The sequence below is a fragment of the Gorilla gorilla genome, chromosome 7, assembly GCF_029281585.2.
Source record: "Gorilla gorilla gorilla isolate KB3781 chromosome 7, NHGRI_mGorGor1-v2.1_pri, whole genome shotgun sequence".
Taxonomy (NCBI): Eukaryota; Metazoa; Chordata; class Mammalia; order Primates; family Hominidae; genus Gorilla; species Gorilla gorilla.
Window position 1 is genome coordinate 105,931,397 of NC_073231.2, and position 22,615 is coordinate 105,954,011.

At 40.7% G+C, this 22,615-nt stretch overlaps 1 protein-coding gene across 16 annotated transcripts in view; it reads right to left on the reverse strand.

The window, feature by feature from the left end:
* RGS22 (regulator of G protein signaling 22) overlaps window positions 1-17,116 on the reverse strand; it is a 164,498-nt gene extending 147,382 nt beyond the window's left edge. For 9 of the 16 annotated variants that reach the window (XR_008667633.2, XM_055348116.2, XM_055348115.2 and 6 more), the window contains exons 1-2: window positions 10,635-17,116; window positions 10,112-10,140 (exon numbers count right to left, since the gene is read on the reverse strand). Coding sequence is in view for 8 of the 16 variants with exons in the window: in XM_055348116.2 (XP_055204091.2) it covers window positions 10,112-10,140; window positions 10,635-10,659 (54 nt within the window). In the remaining 8 variants the exon portion in view is untranslated. Of the gene's footprint in view, window positions 1-10,111; window positions 10,141-10,228; window positions 10,421-10,634 lie in introns of those variants that run through there. The other 7 variants (XM_055348123.2, XM_055348117.2, XM_055348121.2 and 4 more) reach the window with 2 other exon arrangements.
* Between the last annotated feature and the right edge of the window lie 5,499 nt (window positions 17,117-22,615).

Consider the following 22,615-nt stretch of genomic DNA (forward strand, 5'->3'; position numbering starts at 1 on the left):
CCTGGGTTCAAGTGATTCTCGTGCCTCAGCCTCCTGAGTATCTGGGACTACAGGCACATGCCACCGTGCCCGGCTAATTTTTGTATTTTTTGTAGAGACAAGGTTTCACCATGTTGCCCAGGCTAGTCTCGAACTCCTGGCCTCAAGTGATCTGCCCGCCTCGGCCTCCTAAAGTGCTGGGATTACAACCACGAGCCACCATGCTCAGCCCTGTTTTGTTGTTGTTTTTTTCCTTAGCGTATTTCAGATAGATAACTTTGAAAGAATAATTAGAAAATGAAATAAAAGATACATATTGCAATCCCAATTTTTTGTTATTAAATTCAACAGATATAAATATATTCTGTCAAACTGCCATAAAGGTTCTAAAAGTTTACTCTAGATTCCTGAGCTCAGCTCATCTCACTACGGACTGATAAGAGTTCTCAGGTGGCAGCAGTAGCACTGCTCTAACCCCTTGGTGACTTGACATTTCCTAGGCATTCAGTCATATCCTTTGGTTTGCACTTACAGAAAACTATGAAAACCTCAGGTATTATCAAATACATCAAAATCAATTATTTCTTTTCTAAAATTGTGCCTTAATTTCTATCAATATTAAGCCTCAGCAATTCCGTTGATATTGGGTAGTTCCACAATGGGAAATACGTGCTGCCTGCAAGTGCGATCTGCTCAACCCACATGTGGCACTTGAGTGGAAAGGCTTGTCCTTCTCTTAGTAAATAAAGGAACCTATTTTCCCACTGCAGTTTCTAGTTCAATGTGTTCAAAATATCTTGTCACATCAGTAAGCAGTCTTGTAAACCCATGAGTATCTGATAAGCCGTTTACACCACAAACCCTTTAATTAAAAAAAAAAAAAAAATTAAGGCCTTGAGCTGAAGAAGTAGCTCAGTTACTCTCAAAGAGTTTCCACAATCCCATTACTTGGCTATATTAAAATGCTCTAAGTCTCTATGCTTAGGTTTAACATCTTCCAAATAATCAATAAACTGGTGATGGTTAATAGTACAATCAAGAAGAAAACTGAGTTACAATCATTTCCTCCATTACATCATTCCATAAGCCTGACTGCAAAATTTGCAACACAGATTCTCTGTTGAATGAAGGTAGGAACACTTCTTCAGAATTGAATGTACTCTTGAAACCTGTTTTTTCATGTATTACAGGTGTGCCATCTGTGAAAATGAAGTCAGCTTTTCCATTTTTAGTCCAGACTTCTCAAATGTCTTACTGAAAGAGGGTTAACAAAATAGTTTATGTGTGCCTGCTAATTATGGTAGGTAAAATTTTTTGCTTAAACTTATTTTGCTGCACCTTCAAATCAGATGAACTACAATTTTTTTTTTTTTTTTTTGAGACAGGTTCTTGCTCTGTCACTTAGGCGCTTAGCTAATTAAAAAAAATTTTTTTTTTTTTTTGGTACAGACAGGGTCTCACTATATTGCCTATGCTGGTCTTGAACTCCTGGGCTCAAGCAATCCTCCCACCTAGACCTCCCGAAGTGCTGGGATTACAAGCATGAGCCAACACACCCAGCCTAATTTCTTTACAACTCTAAAAGATGCAAGATATACAAAGACACTATAAACAAGGAAGAGGAAATAAGATACAGACAAAAAAACTACAGTCCAAGAAAGAATGTGATACATGCCATAAGGGAATTACAATATAAACTGTTTCTTCCAAAGGAAGGAAAGACGTTATCTGGTAAGATGAATCAGAAGAGACTCAAGTGGGAAAAATGGCATTTGAAATGCATTTCAAATAACTTCAAATTCTGTATTTAGAAATATAAATATGAGGGGCAATAATGCTGAGGACATAGATAAACACATGAGCAAAGAAGAGAGGCCAGAAAGCAAGACAGCATAGCAGGTGTCTCTGGGGAATGGGGGCGAGAATCAACTGAGAAGGAGCTTGAAGAACTTTCTAGGACTATGAAAATGTTCTATGTATGCACTGGAGTCTGGATTACACAAGTGTATACATTTGTCAAAATTCATCAAATTATCATTCTTTAAATGTTTGCATTTCAGTGTATAAATTGTGCATCAACAAAAGAATCATAAATTAATATTGAATATTATTAATAGTTCATGATACTCATGAAGTATTTACAGGTGAAGTTTATCAATGTCTGTAACTTACTTTGAAATGCATAAAAAATAAGATGGACTGATGGATGATGAGATAGGACAGCTATGTGAAAAAGCAAATGTAACAAAAATTGTGAAATCTTAGTGGTAGGTATATCAGTGTTCACTATACAGTTCTTTTAATTCTTATATGTTTAAATTTTTTCCTAGTAAAATGTTTGGAGGAGGGCTTTATGTACAAGGAAATAAGATCAAGTTTCTCTGCATGTTATGGACAGGCTTCTTAGCCTTCTGTGTATTAAATATCAGATTCTCAAATCAGCATCGTTGCCTCTAGAATAAATTCCTGGTTATCTGACCATCTTCTGATTACTACTCTGGAATCCTGTCCACTAAGGGACTGACCTCTGGTTCACCATACTGTCCATCATACGCCAAACCTCATCTTTCCTATTCCTTCTTATCCACACCACCCTATGGGTCAGTCTTCCTAGCCACACCTCATTTAATACAAGGGATCCATTGTTCCCCCAATCTCCAATCCTTTTATACTACAAAAAGGGCTTATGGTGAATGCAATTTGGCTCCTGCCCACTGTCCAGCCTTATCTCATACTACACGCTGTGGTCATAGTAATTTTTTTATAGTTCTCCACCTTGGCACATGCTGATTATTCTGCCCAGAAAAATTTTCCCCTTTATTCACGTACCTATCTTTTTTCTTCTCCAGAAGTCTGGAGTAGTGGTCATCTACATTTCCCCTATAAAAACCTTTATCACTTCATACTATAATTGTTTACATGTCTCATCCACTGGATTGTGAACTGGAGGAAAAGGGCTGTTTCCTATTTATTCTTTTAATTTCTCAATGCCTTTAGATAGTAAATGTTTAGAACATTTTTACTGAATAATTGAATGATTACACTGAGGACATGAAACCTAAAGAGAAAAGACTAATAACTTTAAAAAGACTCTAATGAATAATAATACTAATTAAAAGAAGAGATATTGTCAAAAGAGAAAAGGGTCAGAAAAAGAGAATGCAAGGTGAGACAAGCTCCACAACACATCTTGTTGAAAGTATAGCTTGCCTAGATCAAGGCATTTTTGAAATTTGAAAACCAAAAGCCCACATATCGGATCCCCACTGGTTTGCAAAATTATATTTTCTTAGAAACGAAGTCTATGAAGGAGGAAGATATTAAAGTGGTTCATGCAATGAGGAGCAAAAGTATGGACTCTGCTTTTATCCTCCAAAGGTTATCATCACAGATTACATCAGTATCTATCCAGAAGCACTTTTCCATCGGGTTTCCGTTCTCTTCTCCTCTCTTCTCTCTTCTTCCCTCTTTCTTCCTTCTTCTTCTCTTCTACTCTCTTTTCTCTTCCCTTTCCTTCTCTCTGTCTCTCTCTCTCAACAAGTACCCAAAAGGCTTGAGAAGGTGAAGGAAGCTGTGGATGTTCCCCCGCCCCTGACCCCCTTTTATTTATTTTATTTTATTTTATTTTATTTTATTTTTTTAATGGAGTCTCGCTCTGTCACCAGGCTGGAGTGCAGTGGCAAAATCTTGGCTCACTGCAACCTCCACCTCCCAGGTTCAAGCAATTATCCTGGCTCAGCCTCCTGAGTAGCTGGGACTACAGGTGCATGCCACCAAGCCCAGCTAGTTTTTGTATTTTTAGTAGAGACGGGGTTTCACCATGTTGGCCAGGATGGTCTGAATCTCCTGACCTCATGATCCACCCGCCTCGGCCTCTCAAAGTGCTGGGATTACAGGTGTGAGCCACCGCGCCTGGCCCAGACTCCCTTTTATCCAATCAATTTTATCCAATCCAATATTTCGAATTACACCTACTAGGCTTAAGACAATCCATTAGGCACAAACACCCTAAGGCTTTCTCCTTGTACAAAGATCCTTACAACTCAATAAACTCATTTAAAGCAGAGAGTATCTCACGCCCTTGGTCACCTTGTCTCCCATTCTATACTTTACGGGTAAAAAGAGGATGTGGCAAGCTTCTCTAAATCCCAACGTACTTTTAATTCAAACCTCACACTTAACTATAAACTGCTTATCCTTTTACTGTTTCATATTAAAGGCCATCTCTCTGATCAGAAGGTATGCTACTTTGGGGACTAATGACAATGTTTGTCCCCAGTAGTGTCTAATATGGCCATACGTTGAAAAAGTTGCTTAATGATATACTTATTTACTAACTTATCAATGGGACTGTTAACAGTTTCTGTAGTTCCAAAAAAGCATCAGAGAATTTGATTCCTACCCAGAGTAAAGGATTCCATAGAGATGAAAGAATTCCAAATAGCATACATAACACTTTACAAAGGACCTCTGGGACCTGTCTTAGTTTCCTAAAGACTTGTTCACAACACTTCTGGCCCCTAGCTCTGCAACCTCTTAAAGAAACAAGAACAGGAGAATGTAGGGGTAGTACTTAGGTCTAGCCCTATCTTCCAGTGTTTCCATATAAAGCTGCCTAGTGTGTCAGCCCCAGTAGGCTCTCATTGTTCATTTAACCCAATTATGTGTAATTTAACATATTTTGTTTGAAAAAAACCACCAAGTGGTCATTAATTGCCAAGTAACTAGTCTTGTTTAGGAGGACTGGAATTATGGACCTTTATTCTATACAGTTGTCCCTTGGTATCCACAGGGGATTGGTTCCAGGACCCCCCTCAGATACTGAAATCTGGGGATGTTCAAGTCCCTCATATAAAATGGCATAGTATTTGCATATAACCTACACCCAACCTCCTATGTACTTTAAATCAACTCTAGATTTCTTACAATACTTAATACAATGTAAATGTTATGTAAATGGTTGTTATCCTGTATTTTTAAAGTTTGTATTTTTTTCTGATTTTTTTTTTTTTTGAAACGTAGTCTCACTCTGTCACCGAGGCTGGAGTGCAATGGCATGATCTGGGCTCACTGCAACCTCCACCTCCTGAGTTCAAGCAATTCTCCTGCTTCAGCCTCCCAAGTAGGTGGTACTACAGGCATGTGCCATCACGTCCAGCTAATTTTTGTATTTTTGGTAGAGACGCAGTTTCACCATGTTGGCCAGGCTGGTCTCGAACTCCTGACCTCAGGTGATCTGCCCGCGACGGCCTCCCAAAGTGCTGGGGTTACAGGTGTGAGCCATTGCACCTGGCCTTTTTCTGAATATTTTCAATCCAAGTTTGGGTGAATCCACAGATGTGGAATCCATGGATATGGAGAGTCAACTATGTTACTGTATGTTAAAATAATGAGAATGTCTTCATGCTTGGGAAATACCCTATGTTTATTATACTTTCATTCAACCTGTAAAAATAACAAAATAGAAATTTGAACAGACTAAAAATTAGTTAAAAATGAATACCACTTTTAACAACTAAAATACAAGTAAACACTGCTTAAAGCTAAAGTTTATCTTAATTTGATGGTAAGATTACAAGGTAGTCTCTTTTTTAACTTTTCCTTTTTTAAACAGCTTTTAATCCAGTTTTAAAGTTAATAAAACTGTGGGTTTTCTAAATCAGAAAACCTTCAACAAAATAGATCATTACACTACAATGTTTTTACTCCATAAAGAATTTTCTTTCCTGGATTCCATTTTTTGATGGAAGACTTGATAAAGACTTTTTTTGAAGCCTGGCACACTTACTTGCATAGTTGCAAACTAACTACTTTTAAGGCACAAGAAAAAGATATTATTTTGAATGTAAAAGTCAGGCGCTTAAATCTTCGCTATTAATGCACTCTATTTTAATGATAAAAAAATTTAAGAGTCATTCTCACTTTAAACTTTCTGAATGTGTACCTTACACCTTACTTTAGCTGTAAGTTTAAAGTGACAGTGACTCCTAAATTTCTTTTTTTTTTTTTTGAGATGGAGTCTCACTCTGTTGCCCAGGCTGGAGTGTGGTGGCGTGATCTCAGCTCGCCGCAACCTCTGCCTCCTGGATTCAAGCGATTCTCCTGCCTCACCCTCCCGAGTTGCTGGGACTACAGGCATGCCCAGCTAATTTTTTTTTTTTTTTTTTTTTTTTTTGGTATTTTTAGTAGAGACAAGGTTTCACTACGTTAACCAGGATGGTCTCGATCTCCTGACTTCATGATCCGCCCAACTTGACCTCCCAAAGTGCTGAGATTACAAGCATGAGCCACTGCGCCCAGCCCTAAATTTTAATGTGTAAATTTTGTAATTCACTCTCACTTTAAACTTTCTCAATGTGTATCTTACACCTAGGTAAAAAATTAAAAATATATACAAGGTATGTGTCCCTAACAAACAAATAATTTATTCTAAATGAGTTATTCTATCCTTTGAGGATGAAGACCCCATGCTGAGGTTCAAATATTATTTTGCAGATGTCTATAACAGCATGGTACTTTTAGATCCACTGAGAAAATACAATATGAAAAAAAAGCTAGTACGAACACAGGAGCACGAAACCAAAAAAAAAAAAAAACTACTTAAATAAAATAATAAAATATTTTTCTCATGTAATCAAAAGCAGTTGTAATCATAAGACATTAATCATAAGGCATTGTGGCTTCCCAAATATCAGGGACCCAGGCCCCTCTGATCTTATGTCTCCACCATCCTCAAGATGCCACATCCATCTCATGATTTAAGATGACTGCTTTAGCTCCAGCATCACAACTTTATTCCAGCTGGCAGAAAAGAAGAAAAAGGGCTCATTCTTTCCTTCTACACTTATGTAAGTATTAAAGTTAGAATAGCCCAGCTTCTAACTGTGGCTCAACTAATTACTAGCTGTGTGACCTAAGGGTCCATTATTTGATCTCTATAAACATCAGCTCTCCAGAGAAGTAGCATACAACACTTCTGCCTACATCGTATTGGCCAGAATTTGGTTGTGTGACCATGTTTGGCTGCAAGGGAAACTAGAAAATGTAGTCTTAATTTGGGATAGCAATGGGTCTAATATCTACCATGGAAAGGAGAGAATGGAGTTTGGGGAACTACAGGTCCCTGACACATTTTTCCTAAGAATACGTAATTTATTAATGAGAACAATACTTTCACACTTTTGAAAAACGGGTAAATACATGTGCAAGACATGTTAATTATTTAATCTATAGACAATACTTGGTTGAGCATATGAATTTGAGAATCTGGTTATAAACTGCTCTCAGCTAAAAGCTGCTCAGAGCTCACAGGCAGTCTGGATGATGTTAGGTTGGAAAGGCTTCATGGAGGAGATTAGCTGGGCCTTGAAGAATGTGCAAGATTGTGAAATAGATGGGGAAGGGCAACTGAGACAAAATTTGACAGCAAAGGCAAGGAGACAAGTGGGGTATAGTTTGGCTGGGGCAGGAGGCATGTGGATGTACTTTATAAATCAAACCAAAAACAGTAAGAATGTTGTCTTTATCACAGAGAAAAGCATTGGGAGGTAAGGTTAAAGAAGGCTGAAAAGTTATAGAAAAGGTTTTAAAGGCTAAAGCAAAGCATTTGACATTTTGGCTTTACCAGTTATGAGATATGTGGCCTCAGGCCCAGTTAGTTAACCACTGTGAACTTCGACCTCCTCTTCTGTGAAATGTAGGCAGTAATAACCACCTAATAGGGTTGTTTTGAGACTAAATACTAGCATGTGGTTAGCATTCAATAAATACTAGCTATTAATAAAAGCTCTGAGCAAGCTAGTAACATGGTAATGTTTTAAAAAATTAATAGCAATCTGATAGCCAGGGTAAGAGTGATAGGAGAAGGAAAAATCTAAAGGTAGACAGAGCAAAGGAATAGGAAGTAATCTAATACAACTGATGCTCAGGAGCTTGAATTTTATGCTTTAGACAAAGAAAAACTGGAGTTGGCAGAAGGAATATTGGAGGCAATGATATCAGTTAGGATTACTACCAAAGTCCAGACCCAGGGTGGGGGCCTGAAATGAGACAGTAGTTGTGTGGATGCAGAAAAAGATCTGGCTACGAAAGGAGCTTGGTAAATGATTGCAGGCAGGGGATGAAGAAAAGGGAAGAAAGTCTTTGATGTGAGTGACTGAATGGGCCAGTGGCACCACAAACCAAAATAAGAAGTGGAGGAAAGACAGCATGGTGTGGAGGGGCCTGGGAAGAAAAGTTCAGTTTAGACTGTTGACACGGACATTCAGATGATAAAGAGTCCCAATAACCGCTGGATATACAGAGCTAGCATTAAAAGTGGTGTCTGGACTGGAGGTGTGGAGATGTGGAAGTCCCACGAAACAGGGGTACTGAAGCTATAGGAGGAGAAGAGGAGCTCACCCAGAGAAAGCCCAGAGAACAGAATCCTGAAGGTCAATACTTTCATGAGAAAAGAAAAAGAGAAGCCAGAAAGGGGGAATAATAATGAAAGATAAGAGAACTCGGAGACAGTGAAACCAAGCCAAGAGAAAGGGAATGCCTAGAGTCTTCAAGCTATCATGAGTTCAAGGATGGGGCCAACACCTAAAATAGTGAACTGTTCAAATGGTAAGTGGCGTGTTGTTGAGTAGTCTTCAGCAGCATGGGAAAAGATTTGCTGGCTTCAGAAATGCTCACCTCCTGCTGGAACTAAGAGTAAATTCAGGAAGGCCTGGAGCAGCTTAAAGAAATTTCCCATTAAAAGCAGAGCTCTGGGCCTGGAACAGTGGCTCGGGCCTGTAATCCCAGCACTTTGGGAGGCCGAGGTGGGTGGATCGCTTAAGCCCAGGAATTCGAGACCGGCCTGGGCAACATGGTGAAACTCTGCCTCTACAAAAAATATAAAAATTAGCCAGGTGTGCTGGCACGTGCCTATAGGGCCAGTGACTCAGATGGCTGAGACAGGAAGATCACCTGAGCCCAGAGCAGTCAGGGCTGCAGTGAGTTGTGATGGGGCCACTACACTCCAGCCTGGGTGACAGACCCTGTCTCAAAATATATGTGTGTGTGTGTGTGTGTGTGTGTATGTGTGTGTGTGTGTGTGTGTGTATGTGTGTGTGTGTGTATATATATATATATATATATTTTTTTTTTTCTTAAAGCAGAGCTCTGTCAACATGGCCAGAAGATGGAAGGAATTTCTGACTTGTTCTGTGTACCTCTACCTTCAGTGGCTCTGTGTGTGTATGTGTGTATGTGTAGGTGTGTGTGTGTCTGTCTCTCCCAGCAATGGACCAGAGCTCTGGAAAGGTGAATGTGAAAGCCACCAGTGCACACAGCCTTAGCCCTTTCTTCTCTCTCAGACTCTGCTAGACTGTGAACTTCTTGAGACTTAACCTCAGCATCTAGGACCACACTATGACTATACAATCACGCATGTTTGTTGATTGAAAGCCAAAAGCAAATAAGATAATTAGCCAACAAGAGAAGTAAGTGCTGGAAGACATAAATAAATAATAGAAGTGGTTAGAGCTCTTGGAATCAGACTCAGACCTTGGTAGGAATTAGGCTCTGACACCTCCTATTTGTCTGTGTAACCTCAGGCAAGTTCCTCAAACACTGTATACAATGGGAATTACAATGGAACCCACCCTAAATGTAGCACTCACCTAAATGGCAATGTATAGGACATATTTAGCAAGTACTTTTATTACTTAACCTCTCTAGAAGTCTGAAATGGGAGTATTTAGTACATTTGTAAAGGAATGATAAATTAACCACTCTTTATCCATCAACGCCATTTACTTATGTTTACTCCAACCAGGAACTGCACAGCCACATCACAATACAGCCATGGAGATAAAACTTTCCTCTCATGGAGTCATTAAAGAGTTTAGAGAAATTAAACGAGGCCATTTATGTGAAAGAACTTTAATGATGAACAGCATCCACCATACAAATTAATTGGCCCCTTCTTAAAATTATGTGCCAGATAGAGAATTTAAAAAGATCTTGTACACAGTTATTACAATTGTTACTAAACCAAAACTCTGGCAAAAAGGAGGAAAGAAAACACACAGCTTTCTTCTATGATCTAATATTTGCTATTTTTTTAAAGGCCAAAAAAAAAATAGCCCCTTGAAATTATACTTACAAATTCTTCTTCTGTAATAGTTGGTGGCTCTGAAACAAGACAAAATATTACATTATCTCCCTCAAATCTGATTTCCTTTGAGTAAATGAAATCATGGGAGACAGCACCTAGCCCTACGTTATACACAGGCAAGCGTAGTACATTTCTGGCCCTCTGTTCATTCTCTGTACATGGCTTGCATTTTAAGTTGGAATTCAAGGTGGAAGTGGGAAGGAAAGGCCTCTGGAATCCTGCCTGGTCACTAATTCACTGTGACCCAGAAATTACCCTTCTTCACAGATGGAACCCTCTATTATTCTACGTACAATATGCAGAATTAAGCGAGATAACGTGGTGCCAGCGTAAACCGGCGAGGACGTGAAATTCGTCATAAAATCCAACAGGAGGGCAGTGAAGCCCTTTTTTCTCATGTCTGGGAGCGGGGATACCGCTAGGAGGGCAGGAGGTGAAGTCCAGAGGCTGGCGCGTGGTGCGGCCCCGACGCCGCGGGCTGATCCTCTGTCCCTGTGGGGCCGCCACCTACCCGCGGTGAGCCTCTTCTCGGGCATGCCGTCCCCGCTGTCCGCGCCTGGAGCCCGCGCGGGCCGTCAGGGCCCTAGCACGCGGGTCCAACGCGGGTCAGGGCCGGAGCGACGCGGCGACTGCGCGCGGGCTCCGGAGCTACGCTGGCTAGCGTGGCCGGCGCCGCGCCGGGGTTGCTATGGAGCTTAGACAATACGGCCGCCCCAGGAGGCCGAGGCCGGCCACTCAGGTGCCTTTCGGGGTTCCCAAGCTGCCACGGGAAGACCCCTGCCGCCCCCTGCCCTCCCTTCCTCCTCCTTCTGGGCAGGGGCCAGCGCGGCGAAGGCTGGGGGCGGACGCGCGTGCGGACCCCGGCGCGGTCACCCGGAAGGGGCGCCCTGGAGACGCCTGTGGCCCTCGAGACTCCACTGGCAGCGAATTCGTTACTGTGGTGACCGCGGCTCAGGCCCGTTCTTCCTCCACTACAGCCCGCCAGCAACGGCCAGGGAAACGCGGTGCTCCACGGGAGGGAGAGGCCGCGGCACGCGGGGCGCCAGGCGGCCAGGACAGCTGGTCCCGGGAAGCGGAGGAAGCAGGGAAGTCAGGCCTCCAGTTTTCCTCATTCCTCAGGAGGCCCGCAACACACAGCTCTTGATCTGCACCACAGTTGTATGAAATGCTTGTGTAAAAAGTTAAATAATTCGCGGCCTATAGGAACCGCAAACTTCCCCAACACGTGTGTGCCCATCAGGACTGCTGCATTTTCAAGATAGCTAGGCTTAAAAATTACCCGAGGAGGCCTCATGTTCACCTAACGTGGTACCTTCGTCTGTTAGGTTACTCAAGATTCAAGCCAGAAACCTAGGAGCTTTTCCCTGAAACTTACTGCCTGACGCCCAAACCCTCTTACTCAGTCAAGCCCTAGGTCCTCTTTATTCTGCCTTAGTGTTTCTGAAATCTGGAGTCTCCTTTGCGCTCCTGCTAGTAACAACATCCTTAGTACAGGCTCGATCTGAACTGTTGTAAAAACTTTCCAACTGGTTTTTCAGTCTTTGCTTCCAGTGGAGTTCAGCTTAAGCCCATTCTCCATGATGAATGCAAAATCATCCATCTGAACGCAAATCTGACCTGCTTAAAACCTTCGGCGGCTTTACATTTGCCTCCTACATTGTAGGAATACTCCAAGGCTGGCAGGGGCCCCACAGGTATATGAATGCTTAACAAAAGAAGGAATAAGACAATGAGTGTTTGTATTGCAAGGAAACATAACTCCCATCTAGTTAAATTCATTACCTTTTCCCTATTACATAGAAAAAGACAAAAATAAACCACTATCTTGGCCAGACAAAATTAGAGGACCAAATGAAGTGACGGGATACTGGCAGAAGATAATGGAGAGGTGGGAGGTGGGGGGTGGGGGGACAAATCACAAAGGGCTTTGTGGGCCCTTGGTAAGGACTCCAGGTTTCATTCTGAGTGAAATGCAAACCACTAGCAGAGTTTGAACAGAGAAATGACATGACTTTACTTCTATTTGAAAGAATCGCTCTGGGTGCTGTCTAGAGAATATATTAATATTAGCATGACTCGAAGCAGGCAAGAGCTAATGGTAGCTCAGACCGGGTGGTTCAGAACAAGCGGTACAGGTTTCAGATAGATTCTGCAGACATTTTAACAGTAGACCCAAGAGGATTTCCTGACAAGTTGGACATGGGAGTAAAACAAAGTAGTTGAGAAAGACTCCAGATTTGGTCTGAACAGCCAGAAAAGTTTAGTTGCCATCAACAGAGTTGGGGAAAGCTGTGAGTGGACCACATTGAGAGGGAAAGTTTAAGAAGTCTATTAGCCAAAGCCAAGTTGAAAAACATGCTTCAGGATATCATCCAGGAGAACATCACCAACCTAGCAAGACAGGCCAACACTGAAATTCAGGAAATGCAGAGAACCCCAGGAAGATACTCCATAAAAAGATCAACCCCAAGACACATAATCGTCAGATGCTCCAAGGTCAAAATGTTAGAAAAAATGTTCAGGGCAGCCAGAGAGAAAGGCCAGGTCACCTGCAAAGGGAAGCCCCTCAGACTATCAGCGGACATCTCAGTGGAAACTTTACAAGTCAGAAGAAATTGGGGGCCAATATTTGGCATTCTCAACCAAATTTCCAACCCAGAATTTCATATCCAGCCAAGTGAGCTTCGTAAGTGAAGAAGTAATAAGATCCTCTTCAGACAAGCAATGCTGAGGGAATTTGTCACCACCAAACCTGCCTTGCAAGAGCTGAAGGAAGCACTAAATATGGAAAGGAAAAACCATTAGTAGCCAGTAAAAAAACAAACAAGAAACACCAAATGAAGCACACAGACCAGTGACACTATGAAGCAACCACATAAACAAGTCTGCAAAATAACAAGCTACCTTTATGAAGACAGGATCAAATCCACACATAACAATACTAACCTTAAATGTAAATGGCTAAATGCCCCAATTAAAAGACACAGAATGGCAAGCTGGATAAAGAACCAAGATCCAGATTGCTGGCAAGATGGCTGAATAGGAACAGCTCTCATCTGTGCTCCCTGTGAGATCGACACAGAAGGAGGGTGATTTCTGCATTTCCAACTGAGCTACCCAGTTCATCTCACTGGGACTGGTTGGACAGCGGATGCAGCCCACGGAGGACAAGCCAAAGCAGGGTGGGGCGTCACCTCACCCGGGAAGTGCAAGGGGTCAGGGAATTTTCTCCCCCAACCAAGGGAAGCTGTGAGGGACTGAGCCTGAGAACTACGGCACAGATACTGAGCTTGTCCCACAGTAATCGCGACTCGCAAACCAGGAGATTCCCTCCAGTGCCTACCCAACCAGGGCCCTGGGTTTCAAGCACAAATCTGGGCGGCCATTTGGGCAGACATCAAACTAGCTGTAGGAGTTCTTTTTTTCCATACCCCAGTGGCACCTGGAACGCCAGTGAGACAGAACTGTTCACTCCCCTGGAAAGGGGTGCTGAAGCCAGGGAACCAAGTGGTCTGGCTTGGGGATCCCACCCCCATGGAGCCCAGCAAACTAAGATCCACTGGCTTGAAATTCTTGCTGCCAGCACAGCAGCAGTCTGAGATAGACCTGGGACACTCAAGCTTGGTGGGGGGAGGGGCATCCACCATTGCTGAGGCTTGAGTAGGTGGTTTTACACTCCCAGTGTAAACAAAGCTACTGGGAAGTTCAAACTGGGTGGATCCCACTGCAGCTCAGAAAGGCTGCTGTGGCCAGACTGCCAGATTTCCCTTCTCTGGGCAGGGCATCTCTGAAAAAAGGCAGCAGTCCCAGTCAGGGACTTACAGATAAAACCCCCATCTCCCTGGGACAGAGCACCTGGGGAAAGGGGCGGCTGTGGGCACGGCTTCAGCAGACTTAAATGTCCCTGCCTGACATCTCTGAAGAGAGCAACAGACCTCCCAGCACAGCGTTCCAGCTCAGCTAAGGGTCAGACTGACTCTTCACGTGTATCCTGACTGGGAGACACGTCGCAGTACGGCCGACAGACACCTCATACAGGAGAGCTCTGGCTGGCATATGACAGGTGCCCCTCTGGGACAAAGCTTCCAGAGGAAAGGTCAGGTAGCAATCTTTGCTGTTCTGCAGCCTCCGCTGGTGATACCCAGGCAAACAGGGTCAGGAGTGGACCTCCAGCAAACCAGCAGGCTTGCAGTAGAGGGGCCTGTCAGAAGGAAAACTAACAGAAAGAAATAGCACATCCACTCAAAGACCCCATATGAAGGTCACCAACATCAAAGACCAAAGGTAGATAAATCCACAAAGATGGGGAGAAACCAGCACAAAAAGGCTAAAAATTCCAAAAACCAGAACGTCTCTTCTCCTATAAAAGATCACAACTCCTTGCCAGGAAGGGAACAAAACCGGATGGAGAATGAGTTTGACGAATTGACAGAAGTAGGCTTCAGAAGGTGGGTAATAATGAACTCCTCCAAGCTAAAGGAGCGTGTTCTAACCCAATGCAAGGAAGCTAAGAACCTTGAAAAAAGGTTAGACGAATTGCTAACTAGAATAACGAGTGTAGAGAAGAACATAAATGACCTGATGTAGCTGAAAAACACAGCATGAGAACTTCGTGAAGCGTACACAAGTTTCAATAGCCGAATCGATCAAGCGGAAGAAAGGATATCAGTGACTGAAGATAAACTTAATAAAATAAAGAGAGAAAACAAGATTAGAGAAAAAAGAATAAAAAGGAGTGAACAAAGCCTCCAAGAAATATATGTGAAAAGACCAAATCCACGTTTGATTGGTGTACCTGACAGTGACGAGGAGAACTGAACCAAGTTCAATTCTCAAACCAAGATCAGGATATTATCCAAGAGAACTTCCCCAACCTAGCAAGACAGGCCAACATTCAAATTCAGGAAATACAGAGAACATCATGAAGATACTCCTCGAGAAGAGCAGCCCTAAGACACATAATCATCAGATTTGCCAAGGTTGAAATAAAGGAAAAAATGTTAAGGGCAGAGAGAAGGGTGGGGTTACGTACAAAGGGAAGCCCATCAGACTAACAGCAGAGCTCTCTGCAGAAACCCTACAAGCCAGAAGAGAGTAGGGGCCAATATTCAACATGCTTAAAGAAAAGAATTTTCAACCCATAGTTTCATATCCAGCCAAACTAAGCTGCTTAGGGAAGGATAAATAAAATCCTTTACAGACAAGCAAATGCTGAGAGATGTTGTCACCATCAGGCCTGCCTTACAAGAGAAGGAAGCACTGAACATGGAAAGGAACAACCAATACCAGCCACTGCAAAAACATATCAAATTGTAAAGAACATTGACACTTTGAAGAAACTGCATCAACTAATGGCCAAAACAACCAGCTAACATCATAATGACAGGATCAAATTCACACATAACAATATTAACCTTAAATGTAAATGGGCTAAATGCCCCAGTTAAAAGACACAGACTGGCAAATTGGATAGAGTCAAGACCCATCAGTGTGCTGCATTCAGGAGACCCATCTCACATGCAAAGACACATACAGGCTCAAAATAAAGGGATGGAGGAATATTTACCAAGGAAATGGAAAGAAAAAAAAAAGCAGGAGTTGCAATCCTTATCTCTGCTAGAACAGACTTTAAACCAACAAAGATCAAAAGAGACAAAGAAGGGCATTACATAATGGTAAAAGGATCAATGCAGCAAGAAGAGCTAACTATCCTAAATATATATGCACCCAATACAGGAGCATCCAGATTCAGAAAGCAAGTTCTTAGAGACCCACAAAGAGACTTAGACTCCCACACAATAATAGTGGGAGACTTTAACACAACATATCAATGTGACAGAAAATTAACACGGATATTCAGGACTTCAGCTCAGCTCTGGACCAAGCAGACCTAATAGACATCTACAGCACTCTCCACCCAAGATCAACAGAATATACATTGTTCTCAGCATCTCATTGCACTTATTCTAAAATTGACCACATAATTGGAAGTAAAACACTCCTGAGCAAATGTAGAGAACAGAAATCATAACAAACAGTTTCTCAGATCACAGTGCAATCAAACTAGAACTTAGGATTTAAAAACTCACTCAAAACCACACAACTACATGGAAACTGAACAACATGCTCCTAAATGACCACTAGGTAAATAACAAAATGAAGGCAGAAATAAAGATGTTCTTTGAAACCAATGAGAACGAAGACACAACGAACCAGAATCTCTGGGACACATTTAGAGCAGTGTGTAGAGGGAAATTTATAGCACTAAATGTCCACAACAGAAAACAGGAAAGATCTAAAATTGACACCCTAAAATCAAAATGAAAAGAACTAGAGAAGCAACAGCAAACAAATTCAAAATCTAGCAGAAGACAAGAAATAACTGAGATCAGAGCAGAACTGAAGGAGATAGAGACACGAAAAACCCTTCAAAAAATTAATGAATCCAGGAGCTGGTTTTTTGAAAAGATCAACAAAGTAGATAGACCACTAGCCAGACTAATAAAGAAGAAACGAGAGAAGAATCAAATAGATGCAATAAAAAATGATAAAGGGGATATCACCACTGATCCCACAGAAATACAAACTACCATTAGAGACTACTATAAACACCTCTACGCAAATAAACTAGAAAATCTAGAAGAAAATAAATTCCTGGACACATACACTCCCCCAAGTCCAAACCAGGAATAAGTCAAATCCTTGAATAGACCAATAACAACTTCTGAAATTGAGGCAGTAATTAATAGCCTACAAACCAAAAAAAGTCCAGGACCAGACAGATTCACAGCCGAATTCTGCCAGAGGTACAAAGAGGAGCTGGTACCATTCCTTCTGAAACTATTCCAAACAATAGAAAAAGAGCAAATCTTCCCTAACCCATTTTATGAGGCCAGCATCATCCTGATACCACAACCTGGCAGAGACACAACAAAAAAAGAAAATTTCAGGCAATATCCCTGATGAACATGGATGTAAAAATCCTCAATAAAATACTGCCAAACCAAATCTAGCAGCACATCAAAAAGCTTATCCACCACGATCAAGTCAGCTTCATACCTGGGATGCAAGCCTGGTTCAACATATGCAAATCAATAAATGTAATCCATTACATAAACAGAAACAATCACAAAAACCACATGATTATCCCAATAGATGCAGAAAAGTCCTTCAACAAAATTCAACACCCCTTCATGCTAAAAATTCTCAATAAACTAGGTATCAGTGGAACGTATCTCAAAATAATAAGAGCTATTTATGACAAACCGACAGCCAATATCATACTGAATGGGCAAAAACTGGAAGCATTCCCTTTGAAAACCAGCACAAGACAAGAATGCCCTCTCTCACCATTCCTATTCAACATAGTATTGGAAGTTCTGGCCAGGGCCATCAGGCAAGAGAAAGAAATAAAGGGTATTCAAATAGGAAGAAAGGAAGTCAAATTGTCTCTGTTTGCAGATGACATGATTGTATATTTAGAAAACCCCATAGTCACAATGCAAAATCTCCTTAAGCTGATAAGCAACTTCAGCAAAGTCTCAGAATACAATATCAATGTGCAAAAATCACAAGCATTCCTATACACCAATAGCAGACAAACAGAGAGCCAACTCATGAGTGAACTCCTATTCACAATTGCTGCTAAGACAATAAAATGCCAAGGAACATAACTTACAAGGGATGTGAAGAAACTCTTCAAGGAGTACTACAAACCACTGCTCAAGGAAGTAAGAAAGGACCCAAAGAAATGGAAAAACATTCTATGCTCATGGATAGGAAGAATCAATATCGTGAAAATGGCCATACTGTCCAAAGTAACATATAGATTCAATGCTATACCCATCAAGCTACCACTGACTTTCTTCACGGGATTGGAAAAAACTACTTTAAAGTTCATATGGAACCAAAAAAGGGTCCGCATAGCCAAGACAATCTTGGGCAAGAAGAACAAAGCTGGAGATACCACGCTGCTTGACTTCACACTATACTACAAGGCTACAGTAACCAAAACAGCATGGTACTGGTACCAAAACAGATACATAGACCAAAGGAACAGAACAGAGGCCTCAGAAATAACACCACACATGTACAACCATCTGATCTTTGACAAATCTGACACAAACAAGGAATGGGGAAAAGAATTCCCTATTTAATAAATGTCGTTGGGAAAACTGGCTAGCCATATGCAGAAAACTGAAACTGGACCCCTTCCTTGTACCTTATACAAAAATCAACTCAAGATGGATCAAAGACTTAAACGTAAGATGTAGGACCATAAAAATCCTAGAAGAAAACCTGGGCAATACCATTCAGGACATAGGCATGGGCAAAGACTTCATGTCTAAAACACCAAAAGCAATGGTAACAAAAGCCAAAACAGACAAATGGGATCTAATTAAACTAAAGAGCTTCTGCACAGCAAAAGAAACTATCATCAGAGTGGAGAAATAGGAATGCTTTTACACTGCTGGTGGGAGTATAAATTAGTTCAACCATTGTGGAAGACAGTGTGGCGATTCCTTAAGGATCTAGAACTAGAAATACCATTTGACCCAGTGATCCCATTACGGGGTATGTACCCAAAGGATTATAAATCATTTTACTATAAAGACACATGCACACATTTTTATTGTAGCACTGTTCACAATAGCAAAGACTTGGAACCAACCCAAATGTCCATTAGTATAGACTGGATAAAGAAAATGTGGCACATATACACCATGGAATACTATGCAGCCATAAAAAAGCATGAGTTCATGTCCTTTGCAGGGAGATGGATGAAGTTGGAAACCATCATTCTCAGCAAACTATCACAAGAACAGAAAAACCAAACACCACATGTTCTCACTCATAAGTGGGAGCTGAACAATGAGAACACATAGACATAAGGAGGGGAACATCGCACACAGGGCCTGTTGGCAGGTGGGGGGCACTAGAGGAGGGATAACATTAGGAGAAATACCTAATGTAGGTGACAGGTTGATGGGTGCAGCAAACCACCATGGCACATGTATATCTATGTAACAAAACTGCATGTTCTACACACGTACCCCAGAATTTAAAGTAAAAAAAAAAAGAAAAGAAAAAGATATTTTAAAAATAATAATAAAAAATAAAAAAAAAGATAACACACACAAACAAAAAAGAACCAAGACCCATCAATATAATGTCTTCAAGAGACCCATCTCACATGCAAAGACACACATAGGCTCAAATAAAGGGGTGGAGTAAAATTTACCAAACAAATGGAAAACAGAAAATAGCAGGGGTTGCAATTCTAGTTTCTTATACAAAGGACTTTAAACAAACAAAGATAAAAAAAAAAAAGACAAAGAAGGGCATTACATAATGGTAAAGGGTTCAATTAAACAAGAAGAGCTAACTATCTGTGATGGTTAATACTGAGTGTCAACTTGATTGAAGGATACAAAGTATTGATCCTGGGTGTGTCTGTGAGGGTGTTGCCAAAAGAAATTAACATTTGAGTCAGTGGGCTGGGGAAGGCAGATCCACCCTTAATCTGGTGGGCACAATCTTATCAGCTGCCAGCGAAAATAAAGCTGGCAGAAAAATGTGAAAAGGAGAGACTGGCCTAGCCTCCCAGCCTACACCTTTCTCCCATGCTGGATGCTACCTGCCCTCGAACATCAGACTCCAAGTTCTTCAGTTTTGGGGCTCGGACAGGCTCTCCTTGCTCCTCAGCTTGCAGACAGCCTATTGTGGGACCTTGTGATTGTGTAAGTTAATACTTAATAAACTCCCCTTTACATACATATATATGTGTGTGTGTATATATATATACATCCTAATAAGCTCCCCATTATATATATCTCTTTATATATATATGTTTATAATATATATCCCTTTATATATATGTTTATAATATATATCCCTTTATATATATATAAAAGGGAGCTTATTAGGATGTATAGGGATCCCTATACACCATAGGGATATATATATATATATGTGTATATATATACACACACCCCTATGTATAGATACATACATATATGGATATATATATATACCCCTATATAGGGATACATATGTATGGATATATATATATACACCCCTATATATAGATACATATGTATGGATATATATATACCTATATATAGATACATATATATGGATATATATATATATGTATCTCTCCTATTAGTTCTGTCCCTCTAGAGAACCCTAATACACTATCCTAAATATATATGCACCCAATACAGGAGCACCCAAATTCATAAAGCAAGTTCTTGAAGACCTTCAATGAAACTTAAACTCCCATACAATAATAATGGGAGACCTTAACACCCTACTGACAATATTAGACAGATCATTGAGATAGAAAATTAACAACGATATTCAGGACCTGAACTTAGCTCTGGATCAAGTGGACCTGATAGATGTCTACAGAACTCTCCACCCCGAAACAGCAGAATATACATTCTTCCCATTGCCACATAGTACTTACTCTAAATTTGACCACATAATCAGATGTAAAACACTTCTCAGCAAATGCAAAATAACTGAAATCATAACAGTCTTTCAGACCACCGGGGAATCAAATTAGAACTCAAGATTAAGAGATTTACTTGAAACCACACAACTATATGGGAATTGAACAACCTGCTTCTGAATGACTCTTGGGTAAATAATGAAATTAAGGCAGAAATCAAAAAGTTCTTTGAAACTAATGAGAACAAAGATACAACATACCAGAATCTCTGGGATGTGGCTAAAGCAGTGTTAAAAGGGAAATATATAGCACTAAATGCTCACATCAAAAAAGGTAGAAGGATCTCAAGTTAACAACCTAACATCACAACTAAAAGAACAAGAGAACCAAGAGCAAACAAACCCCAAAGCTAGCAGAAGACAAGAAATAACCAAGATCAGAGCTGAACTGAAGGAGATAGAAACATGAAAAACCCTTCAAAAAATTATCGAACCCAGAAGCTGGTTTTCTTCTTTTTTAAGTAATAGACCACTAGCTAGACTAATACAGAAGAAAAGAGAGAATATTCAAATAAACACAATCAGAAATGTTAAGGGGGATATCACCACTGATTCCATAGAAATACAAACCACCATCAGAGAAAACTATAAACACCTCTATGCACATAGACTATAAAATCCAAAGGAAATAGATAACTTCCTAAACACATACACCCTCCCAAGACTGAACCAGGAATAAATTGAATCTGTGAATAGACCAATAATGAGTTCTGAAATTGAGGGAGTAATAGCCTAACAACAACAACAACAACAAAAATGCTGAGGACCAAACAGATTCACAGCTGAATTCCACCCAGAGATACCAAGAATAGCTGGTACCATTTCTACTGAAACTATTCCAAACAGTTGAAAAGGAGGGACTCCTCCATAACTCATTCTATGAGGCCAGTATCATCCTGATACTAAAACCCGGCAGAGATACAACAAAAAAAAAAGGAAACTTCAGGCCAATATCCTTGATGAACATCAATGCAAAAATCCTCAATAAAATACTGGCAAACCAAATCCAGCAGTACATCAAAAACTTATCCACCACGATCAAGTAGGCTTCATTCCTGGGATGCAAGATTTGTTCAACACACACGAATCAATAAATGTGATTCATCGCATAAACAGAACTAAAGAAAAAAACCACATGATTATCTCCAAAGATGTAGAAAAGGTCTTTGATAAACTTCAACATCCCTTCATGTTAAAAACTCTCAATAAACTAGGTATTGAAGGAACATGCCTCAAAGTAATAAGAGCCATACATGACAAACCCACAGCCAATATCATATTGAATAGGCAGAAGCTAGAAGCATCCCCCTTGAAAATCAACACAAGGATGCCCTCTCTTGCCACTCCTATTCAACACAGTATTGGAAGTTCTGGCCAGGGCAATCAGGCAAGAGACAGAAACAAAGCGTATTCGAATAGGAAGAGAAGAAGCCAAGCTATGTTTGTTTGCAGATGACATGATCCTATATCTAGAAAACCCCATTGTCTCAGCCCAAAGGCTTCTTAAGTGATAAGCAACTTCAGCAAAGTCTCAGGATATAAAATCAATGTGCAAAAATTACTAGCATTCTTATACACCAATAACAGGCAATCAGAAAGCCAAATCATGAATGAACTCCAATTCACAATTGCCACAAAAAGAATAAAATACCTAGGAATACAACTAACAAGGGAAGTGAAGAACCTCTTCAAGGAGAACTACAAACCACTGCTCAAAGAAATCAGAAATGACACAAACAAATGGAAAAACATTCCATGCTTATGGAAAGGAAGAATCAATACCATGAAAATGGCCATACTGCCCAAAGCAATTTATACATTCAGTGCTATTCCCATTAAACTACCATCAACATTCTTCACAGAACTAGAAAAATATAAAACCAAAAAAGAGCCCAAATAGCCAAGACAATCCTAAGCAAAAAGAACAAAGCTGGAGGCACCATGCTACCCAACTTCAAACTATACTACAGGGCTACA